General features: G+C 35.4%; 1 protein-coding gene across 1 annotated transcript in view; it reads right to left on the bottom strand.

Annotated features, from left to right (window-relative positions):
• Nucleotides 1-3,583: 3,583 nt before the first annotated feature.
• LOC107600776 (rho guanine nucleotide exchange factor 17-like) overlaps nucleotides 3,584-11,338 on the bottom strand; it is a 23,588-nt gene continuing 15,833 nt past the window's right edge. The window contains exons 9-16 of the mRNA XM_016292745.1: nucleotides 10,620-10,848; nucleotides 9,361-9,382; nucleotides 8,409-8,495; nucleotides 8,255-8,322; nucleotides 8,023-8,171; nucleotides 6,824-6,998; nucleotides 5,986-6,255; nucleotides 3,584-4,830 (exon numbers count right to left, since the gene is read on the bottom strand). Coding sequence (XP_016148231.1) covers nucleotides 4,619-4,830; nucleotides 5,986-6,255; nucleotides 6,824-6,998; nucleotides 8,023-8,171; nucleotides 8,255-8,322; nucleotides 8,409-8,495; nucleotides 9,361-9,382; nucleotides 10,620-10,848 — 1,212 coding nt within the window. The 3' untranslated portion in view covers nucleotides 3,584-4,618. The remainder of the gene's footprint in view (nucleotides 4,831-5,985; nucleotides 6,256-6,823; nucleotides 6,999-8,022; nucleotides 8,172-8,254; nucleotides 8,323-8,408; nucleotides 8,496-9,360; nucleotides 9,383-10,619; nucleotides 10,849-11,338) is intronic.

Raw genomic sequence — 11,338 nt, 5'->3', positions numbered from 1 at the left:
GATTCTTTATGGGAACAGATTTGTAGAAACGTAGCAATGTATCCCAATGGGTGCCGTCAGAATGAAAGTCCAAACAACTGATAAAAACATCACACTAATGCACAAGAATCCACACCAATCCAGTCCAGCAATTAACGTCTTTTTAATCAGCTGTTTGGACAAAATTCACTGCAGCGGATTCACTTGTAATGATACATTTTTCCATTGTTCTGATGAATAACCAAACTCATCTACAATTTTGGTTGAACTACATAAGACACTTAGTTGATAATGAAATTACATTCATTTAGCATGTTCCCAAAGTAAAATAATGCAGAAACAGGGTCTCTCTCTCTCGGTGGCATGTAAAAACAGCAAACATCTCACCTTATATTTCATCTAAACAGTGTCTACATATGCAGGGCAGTTTAACAGAATCTCACACTGATTTCTTGTCATTCCAGGTGCGTTTCAACAATGAACAAGTTGAAAGTTCAACAATGAACTACAGCAAAAATAAATAAATAAATAAAAATTCATCATTGAAAATTTTGGTTACTAGTGATTTCACTCTGAATTAATTTGATGGTTGTCATACAGATGATAGCAGCCATCCAATGACGTGTGCATTCAATTAAAGATCTAAATACTACTCTGGAACGAGTCTAAAGCACATGTAACCCACCTGCCTTTAAAATGTAATTGCACAGTTGATTAAATTAACATGACACTTGTAATAACTTTCAGGTGCCAGTGAAAGTATATAATAAATCTGACATGAGTGAAAAATTTAAGGGGGTCTGCATACTTTCCGTACCCACTGTAAAAACAGCAAACATCTCACCTTATATTTCATCTAAACAGTGTCTACATATGCTCTGCTCTTTTAGATTTGCATGTTTCTGTCTCTCCAGCGCTGTATGCATGGAATGCACTCATGCAGCATATACACATGCTGCAGGGCAGTTTAACAGAATCTCACACTGATTTCTTGTCATTCCAGGTGCGTTTCAACAATGAACAAGTTGAAAGTTCAACAATGAACTACAGCAAAAATAAATAAAAAAATAAAAATTGAATCATTGAAAATTTTGGTTACTAGTGATTTCACTCTGAATTAATTTGATGGTTGTCATACAGATGATAGCAGCCATCCAATGACGTGTGCATTCAATTAAAGATCTAAATACTACTCTGGAACGAGTCTAAAGCACATGTAACCCACCTGCCTTTAAAATGTAATTGCACAGTTGATTAAATTAACATGACATTTGTAATAACTTTCAGGTGCCAATGAAAGTATATAATAAATTTGACTTTTTCAGCTTCTATTGACTTTTGAACGGTAATGTGTGTATGTATATATACTGTATTCACACACACACACACACACACACACAAACACACACTAACACACTCAAACATACACACACACATCACACACACACACACACACACACACACACACACACACACACACACACACTTTTAAAATGTCATTAAGCTCCTTAAAATTGTGATTTGGGCCCATCCCTCCTCAGGGGTCATGACCTTCTATAGGCTGTTTCTAACCATTAAAATCATACAACCATACAAAATCATGTTAAATTGACCACAGAACAAAGCTTTTCAAAGTTATTTTAATCCTAAACTAGGTGATGATTCACACTTGAATCACGTTTTACACAATCACATACTGAGGGAAAAGATTAATAAGAGAAATGAGTAAAACTATTAAGCATGAATCATCACCTTTTCACACCAATATAACTTAACACAGAAGACAAAAGAGCACGCTGTAAAATGATCTTATTTTAATTTCCACACACATAATATTTAGCTGTGTTCTACATTTTGTGAGCAACTGTTACCGCATGATTTAAAAAATGTGATGTTTCATAAAACTGTGGTACCCAGAAGTTACTGTAAGAGAAATAGTAGAAATCTACATGATTTATATTTTCATTTAATATCACTTTTTTTGTTGTTCGGTTCCATTCAGACAAATCTCAACTTCTGGCACCCGAAATTTTCTTCACCTCATTTCATTACAATTTACCTTTTCAAAGGAGTCTGAAGTTTGATGTTGTTCCCTTTTGAATCTGAAAACAAATTCATAAACTTCCTGGCACTGACAGTGACTCATTTGACTGCGATGACAGGTGAGATCATGTGTGAGTGTGTTTGTAAATGAATTATCGGAGCCTCTGGATTGCGGCATCAGTGAATGTTTAATTACAAAGAAACCCACAGTGACAAAATAGGACAACGGTGTGAAATAAGCATGACGACTGTTACAGGACCCACAGACGTGGAGCGGCTTCTCTTCTCTTCTTTTAAAATACTGTAATAGTTTTAATTTAAACGAGACGGCACATGCCAAATGAGGAAAAATAAAATAGACAAAAATACTTATAAAAATATGCCATCAGATACATATGAACAATCGTGGACTGTGAGAGCACTATTTACAGAGAAAGGCAATATATACCAATATTTACAATAAACATTGATGACGTCTTTCACTAGAAAGGGCTGAGAGGGTCACTTACAACAGTAAGACTCGACTTAGGACTATCATCACTGATTGATTTAGATATTTGATTCAAAAGCAAAAAATGCAGACTCAGTTTATGAAAATATGACTCTCTGAGGATCCTGTTTGTAATAAGAAGTTATCTTCTGCAACGCTTTGGCATTTCTACCTGGGAGTTCTTGGCACTAGCGTTCACAACTGCTCAACAGATCAATCAATAAAACAAGCTTGCGAAATATTCATGAATTTCCATGCATCTGGGAAAAGTCTGACTTTACATCCTTCAGGTGAGTGGGAATTTGGGTGTGTTTGTGACTGACGCGGTTCTTTCCAGACAAACTAAGGCAGCTGAAATCGCTCAATTAAAAGCAAGTTCACCCACCTGATGGTGGGCGGCGCAGGCAGAGCGCTTTAGCAGTTAATTGTCTCTCATAAGTGCCCGCATGGAGCCGAAGGGCTGTAACCCATCTGACTTCATTCTACAAGTCCTAATCTACACACAGACACACTCACAAACAAGCAGAGCTTCTCTCGCCACTCCAAACTCTGTATGTCAAATTGACGCAGTCTTCAGCAACATTATATAAGAAATTCCCTTTCCTCAATTATTATAGTGATGAAAACAAGCATTGAAATGACACAGCTGTTGATCTGAGAATCTCACCAATCCTGAAGTTATATTTCATCCCAAAAATAAAAGAAATTTGCATAAAATAAATTCTATTTTTTAATTATTTGATTATTTTTAATATATATATATATTTATTTTAAATTTGTTTTTAAATTTTTTACATGATAATTCATCACATTTCCCCCAGATTCCAATTACCGTAATGCAAAAATATATTATTGTAATGTGAAAAAAATAGAGTAAATCTGTAAAGTACATACCAAAGTATTTGTTGGACTAAATTTAATAAAAAAAAATTGGAAGAATGAAAATGTATTACAGGAATGTGAATGTTTACTTTTTTGGGGGGAAATTGTGATGAAAACAAAAGACGATAAAAAAAAATGCTAAGGCTTTTTAAAATTTTCTTTATGCAAAATATAATTTGTAATTTTATTTCTTTTGATTTTGGGGTGAAATATGACCTGGATGTTTCTTTGTGAGATTCACCTGAATAATGTTTCAAAAATCATACAAATGCGACCTCACTGACCCAACTTGAGTTGAGCGTCGAAATCTTTCAGTAGAGAAATACGTCAGACTACTTTATTTATAAATTAAGTGCTATAAAAGAGACTTAACTAAAAATGAAAAACATAAATACTGTACAAAAGGATTTTTGTCACAATACCTATATATGGAATGTCATTGCTGTTCTTTTACATAACATTGTGAAGTCTTATTTATACATAAAGATGATTCAATAACCAAAAAAAATAAAGTGATAGTGTGTAATAACTCTAACAGTGAGTTTGATGATTACTGAAGTAGTAAATTGTGTGTGTGTGCGTGTCATATAGCGGTTTGTAGGTACTCTAGCCTTATATTGCACATTGGTTACGTAAGATTAACTCTCATCTCGCCCCGAACAACACAAACGAGAGCTTTAACAAAAACATCTTCATTCTCCAATGAAATCACAGTCTGTCAGGACCAGTAGTTGACCATAAAAGTGTGCGGACTGTCCTCTAACGAAGTGAAAGATGAAGAAAACACGTCTTTTTACTTTGTACGTCCATCCACATTACCCACAATCCTCCCTGCCTCATGTGATGCATTCAAACCCTCTCTCTATCCAACAATTCTTGCTTCCTTTCTTTTTTTACTTCACCTTTTCCTGCTTTTTCTCTTTCTGATGTCTATCTTTTCTTCTTCAAGGATTTTTACGATAATTTCATCCGAAAGCTGCTTTAAAGTTTCAACACAATATTCAAAAGCGGCCACAGGAAACACCACATGGCAAGCGAGATCAATATATTACATTAAGAAACAAAAATGACCCATAACACAACGTAACGACAAACAAACACCCCATTGGTTAGCGTCTTACACGCTCATGCACAACGCATCAGAGAACAGGAAGGGGCGGGGTTTCGGGGGGGAAGTGCGTGGGCTGGTCCAGCGGCTTGTGTGTCGAGGGGGCGGGGCTTCTGTCACACGCGCCACAGCAGTAAGTGGTTGGTGCTGTCGTCCCGCCCCATCGTCTCACTGCTATTGGTCAGTCTGAAGTCTTCATAGCCGTCGCCGCCGCTAATGACCAGCAGGTTGGATTTGACGGGCAAGATGATGGAGGCGCGCCGTTGGGCGGAGTCTCGTCTCTGCAGGCCTCCGCTGCTGCTCTCTGAGCTGTTCTGTGCGGAGTTCACTATAATAGAAATTCAGAATAAACACACATATTTGTCATCTGATGCCATTTTGACACATTTTATTGATAGCCTCTATTTCTAGACATCTGTCTTGGATGCATCCAATCACAAGTATTAGTCAGGCCTAACCAGGCAAGTTTAAACTACTTGATTGACGGGTGAGTAGGTGGGTCTTTTCTGTTGTTCAGGACGGGTCAGGATGCATTAATGGTTACACTACAAATGAAATGAGCGCATACGTCCCTGACCACCTTTGTAAATGCTTTGTGTGATGCAATAGCAAAATGTTTTGAACCAGTTTACAACTGCTTTAGCACTGACCATTTGAGAAGGCTAAATTAAATTAAATAAAATATTTGATATTCTTTTGCAGGGTCTGTTTTATGAATTTTTTTGGGTTGTGGGTTCGAGTCTCGTAGCGGCAGGGATTGTAGGTGGGGGGAGTGAATGTACAGCGCTCTCTTCCACCTTCAATACCACGACTGAGGTGCCCTTGAGCAAGGCACCGAACCCCCAACTGCTCCCCGGGCGCCGCTGCAAAAAATGGCTGCCCACTGCTCCGGGTGTGTGTTCACGGTGTGTGTGTGTTCACTGCTGTGTGTGTGCACTTAGGATGGGTTAAATGCAGAGCACTCATTCCTAGTATGGGTCACCATACTTGGCCACATGTCACTTCACTTCACATAAAATAAAATAATAATAATATAAATAAATAAAATGTGTGTATTAGCTAGACTTTTTTTTTTACACAAAAATCCTTTTATACAAAAATAAAATCCTTGCCAAACAATTACTGTAATAAAATGACAACAACAATTAAACAAAAGAAAGAATAACAACAGTTCATTTCAGCTCACATAAAAAAAAAGTAAAGCAAAAAAAAATAAAAAATCCATGGTCAGTTTTTAAAATATACTGCTACATAAAATAAATTAAAATTATATGAACAACTGATAAAATGACAACACATTATTGACACTGACGAGTCACAATGAACTCCTAATACTCTTATTGTACCTTTATAACAGATAAAAACACACAGAACAGATCAATGTCTGCAGGTTTCTGTATTTCTATAATGCATTAATGAACAATTTGGTTGCCAGATCCTCTGTTAATATTACCCACACTGCAATAGGCAGTGAGAAACTTACCTGATTCGGACGGCGGTGGGAAGTTGACGTCAAAGCCCTCTGGCAACTCAATGCACGTGAGGAAGCGGACGTGTCCGGTGTGTCCGTGGGCGGAGCCCATGGGGAGGAGGGGAGCACGCAGAGAGCCCAGCCCAGTGGAGGACACTGGTGGGATGGCCAGAGTCAGGACCACCCCTGCACTGGTGCCGATCCACAGCAGGTCCTTACACGCCAGAAGAGCCGTGATCCGCAAACACGCTGCTTTGTGCTGCCGGATAATGGCATCAGAGCCTAAAAGAAAAAAATGAGACAGGGATTTTATGAAAGCAGTGTTATTTTAGTACCACTGATATACTTTTATAGCTCAAATGACAAGCATTTTTAATGAAATGTGTAACTACCAACTTGTATATATATATCAGTGTTAATATTATTTGTATACTATTACAGTATTTATCAATATTTACAATTTTTCTATTTTCTGTTTTTATTTTAGTTAAAAATTTTTGTTTTTTAATTTAAATATGGCTACAGTTTTTTAAAACATTTTTATACACCTTTGCATATTGTAAATTAAATTAAATATTTTTAATACTTCCTTTTGTCATTAAAATGAAACTTTTGACATTTGAATTTTTGTGTTATTTTGATAACTGCATTAAAGTGATACATATATAATACATATAAAATCTTCATTCCTACTTTTGGGTAAAAACCAAGTGATGTAAAGTTTTTACACAAAATAGTGATAGTTTTGAACTCAGCGTCATCAGATTAGAAAATACTAGGCCTGTTTTGCTAATCAGCAGGCTTTTTTTCAAGATGCAGGACTGCGTTATTAATGCACAGTAAACAGTACCTGCAAGCATCTTGTGCACGGCTGGTGCCACGTCGACCTCCGTCAGGCTCTCGTAGGTGGAGGTGTGATAAAGCCGCACCTGAGCACTGCCCTGTAGAGCGATCCACACGCCTTTACCATAGCTCACCATACTGGTCACGCAGCGCCCACTGTCCTGACCCACCTGGAGTGAGTGCTGAAGACGACGTTAAAACACATCATGTCAAAATTGCAAAAATGATTGAAGTGCATGAATGTCTATTGCTGTTCATGAATGTGATGACAAGTGTATATATCGTTTGGTTATAATTGTCATATTTTAAATTTTTAATCTGCTGATGCCAATTGTCAAGTCCCATTTTAATTTTTTAATTTTTTATTTTATACAATACAGGTTGTTCCAAAGCAGCTTCAAAGTAATAAACAGGAAAACAACAGTTTTAATGGTGCAAAATTAATCAGTCATGAAACTAATTCAATTTAAGCTTTAAAGCAGCTCTACAGAAGACAAGTGTCATTATTTCGCACAATTTTGTGTCATTTCAGTTCAATAGGTGTCACTGTTGCAAAGTCATTCAATTATAAAACAAATTTGATTTCAGCTGTAAAGCAGCTCTATAAAATGCAATTGTGCCATTAGTCATCTCAATTCAGATTGAATGTTGATTCAATTAATTTCAATATATGTGTGGATGCTGCAAAGTTAGTGTCATTATTTAGTTAAAATGTTATTCTTATCTGATGACGTTAGTGCAGGTAAATCTATAATATTACTGAATATTAATTATCTTTTAACCCTTGTGTCAATTTTGACCCAAAGAGGATTTTCTTTTTTCTGATTTTTTTTTTATCGTATTGGACTAAAACTTACTGACTTTGCTCACAAGCTTTGATCAGAGCTTATGCATCTCAGTTTTTGAGTGAATATTGTCAAAATTATCCACAAATAATGATTTTTTTCACTCAAAACTCAGATCAATGGATCTTATGATCAATCAGTTCCAAAAAGGAATCCAAACCTGTGCTAACTTAAATAAAACAAGGTGACAAAAAAATTGAATCCAAGATTTGCTAAAAATTATAGCATAATGAGAGATTTACAAGCAATTTTTAAAAAGCCGGTCATTTTTGATCAAGAACACTAAACTAAATCAGGTAAAGGATTTTCAGCAAAAATGTATTTTTCCCCCAGACTTCATCTGCATGTTTTTGCGTCTGACCTCTTGTGCTAAAGTGCTGGTGTTGATGATGAGGACTCGGTTCTGACAGCCACACCACAGTTTTCCCGCCACAGGAACCATTTTGGTCACGGGTCCACTTGGAGAGCCCAGACACAGCGTTTGAGAGCTCTGAGGGTCCCAGAAACTTCCTGTCGTGCAGAAAAAGCACAGAGTTGGTGAAAATCGCTTTTATTGGTTGTAAATGAATCATTTGGAATGGATCTGAGCTCACCTGCTTCCCTCTGATAAACAATCACCTCCCCGTTTGCCAGGGACACAAACACTTTGTTGTCAAGATACCTGGGAATAAAAAAAGATGTTCAGTCTCCATGCCGACGTTGCATAAGTTACCATGGTAACAGATCAATGAGGCGGAAGCTGCTTACAGGATACACAGGATAGAGGCAGAGTGCTGCATCTTCATGCTGTTCTTCCGGTTTCTGATGTTGTCTGATGACTGGTACACATGAATACTGAAATAGAACAGTTATTATTACAACATGATTATGCTTATGAAATACATCATTTTTTCCTTGTGTGTTTATTGGTAATCACGAACTTAAGTTACACTAATGTTCAAAAGTCTGGGGTCAGTTTTTAATGTTTTTGAAAGTCTCTTATGCTCACTAAGGCTGCAATTACTTGATTAATAATACAATAAAAATGTTTTGAAATATTATTACAATTCAAAATAACTGTTTTCTATTTGAATATATAGTAAAATGTAATTTATTCCTGTGATCAAAGCTGAATTTTCAGCATCATTACTCCAGTCTTCAGTGTCACATGATCTTCAGAAATCATTCTAATATGCTGATTTGCTGCTTAAGAAACATTTATGATTTTTCTGTCACTCTTGATCAATTTTATGAATTCTTGCTGAATATAAAATATTACTGACCCCAAACACTTGAACGGTAGTGTATTTGGTAACACTTTACTTGATCTTTCCATACATAATGAATTATATATGTGTTGTTAATCTGGGTTGGGATTTCAGAATCAGTTTGTTAACATTGACTTGAATAGAAATGAATTGGCCCAAAAGACATTCATACTTCCATCTTACTCACAATACGGACACATGATCAACACCTGCGTAATGTCTTGATTTCAAAGGTATGCATTACAAAGGATTTTAACTGCAACTAGAACTATTTACAAAATAATATAATGCAGTAATATTATTAGGAATTAAAATGCATTATATATTCAGCCATCAAATCAAATGCTCTCTAAGACATCTGACTTGTTTTGTTTGTTTTGACTCTGGCAGTGAGGCAAGAGCAAATGCTGAGAGAGAGAGTAAATGTTTGCATGGAAAGTGACAGGACGCACTGAGGACACGGGCAGGTCTGAGCTTGAGATAATGAGAGTCTCATTATCCGAGTCTGGTAAACGGGTGTACTGTAGTCAGATCAGGGTTACCTGAGGTGAGAATTAAACCCCAAACAGAAGGAGCAGCAGGGGGGTGTTTTGCACAGTAAAATGTGATTACATCATTGCGTGTTACTATCGTTCATTTTTTAATTAGGCCCATGGGCTTTAAATGCTGTCTAAACACAAGTTTGAACACTTATAATAACTATCAATAAGTACATTAACAAACATTATCACATTATATAACAGATCATTAATTTTCCATTCAAACAGTCAGAACTGTCATGAAAATGAATTTTAAAGTTTGACTGATATAAATGTATTTTTACTTAATTTTTTGATAAATGTTTACACACACACACACACACAATAAGCATTTTAATACAGTTTTATTGTTATATGTTTTATATATATATATATATTTATTTTTCTTGTCATTACATTTCATATATATATATATATATACAGTATATATACACATATACACACATACACATACAGTATATACATACATATACACATATACATCTATATACACACATATATACATACATATAAATATATATAAGTGCAAGTACGTTTTTAATAGTTAAAGAATTTGCCACTAATATATTAAGTACTTTTGTGCCATTTGTGAATTTATATAATTACGGTTTGATTTATGCTAGTAAATATTAGATGAAAAACTTATAACAAAACAAAAATTAAATGTTGGCAACTAAAACAGGTTAATTTTAAGTAATTTTAGTATTTAAACATTTATTTCAGTTAGTAAAGCTAAAATAAAGCTAATTACATAATACAATGGCAATTAAAAGTAAAAAAAAAACTGAGAAGTTCATAAGCTAATGGAAAATATTAATAAATACAATAACGGCACACACACACACACACACACACACACACACACATACACACATACATATATATATGCTATTTTTGTATTATTTATATCATAGTTTTTAATTATATTAAATTATATTATTATTATTTTACATATATTAAATACAATCACATAAATATTACTAAAACAACACTGGCTTCTGTTTTTACAGTGGATTCTCTATTTATTGTTTTATTCACTAGTTTGTCTTGTGATAAATGTCAACACAATGTTCATAACAGAAAATAATAATTTCCCTACTTTTTCTCTGTAGGAAAATAATCATTTGATGTGAATTGCTCTCATGTCACTGTGCATTATTCAAAACAGAAACAGAGGGTTAGCTCTGATTTACCGAGCTTCTTCTTGGCCTCCTCAAAGGCCTGCTCAAAGTTACTGCGGGTATCAGGGCTGCTGAACTCAAAGATGAAGGTGGTCTCGGCTGAAGTGCTGGTCAGCTCTAGTTTAGTGGGGAGTAACGTCATGCTGAAGGCCAGAGACTGTTTATCTGCCAGCTCACGGTGCACTGACGCCATCAGATCCTTTATCACATCGTCCAAACTCTGACACAGACACACAGAAACTCACTTCAGAATCTTTCATTCATTCAACATTCAGCAAAGCAACATGCTATACTTTCTTCTAAAAGTTTCTAAGTCTATATTTATCCTAAATATGCACAGATATACAAACCCGATTCCAAAAAAGTTGGGACACTGTACAAATTGTGAATAAAAACAGAATGCAATGATGTGAAAGTTTAAAATTTCAATATTTTATTCAGAATACAACATATCAAATGTTTAAACTGAGAAAATTTATCATTTTAAGGGAAAAATAAGTTGATTTTAAATTTCATGGCATCAACACATCTCAAAAAAGTTGGGACAAGGCCATGTTTACCACTGTGTGGCATCCCCTCTTCTTTTTATAACAGTCTGCAAACGTCTGGGGACTGAGGAGACAAGTTGCTCAAGTTTAGGAATAGGAATGTTGTCCCATTCTTGTCTAATACAGGCTTCTAGTTGCTCAAATGTCTTAGGTCTTCTTTGT

The sequence above is a fragment of the Sinocyclocheilus grahami genome, unplaced genomic scaffold, assembly GCF_001515645.1.
Source record: "Sinocyclocheilus grahami isolate Dianchi unplaced genomic scaffold, SAMN03320097.WGS_v1.1 scaffold14.1, whole genome shotgun sequence".
NCBI classification, from domain to species: domain Eukaryota; kingdom Metazoa; phylum Chordata; class Actinopteri; order Cypriniformes; family Cyprinidae; genus Sinocyclocheilus; species Sinocyclocheilus grahami.
Note: the sequence above shows the minus strand (reverse complement) of the source record. Positions and strands in the feature narration are given on the sequence as shown.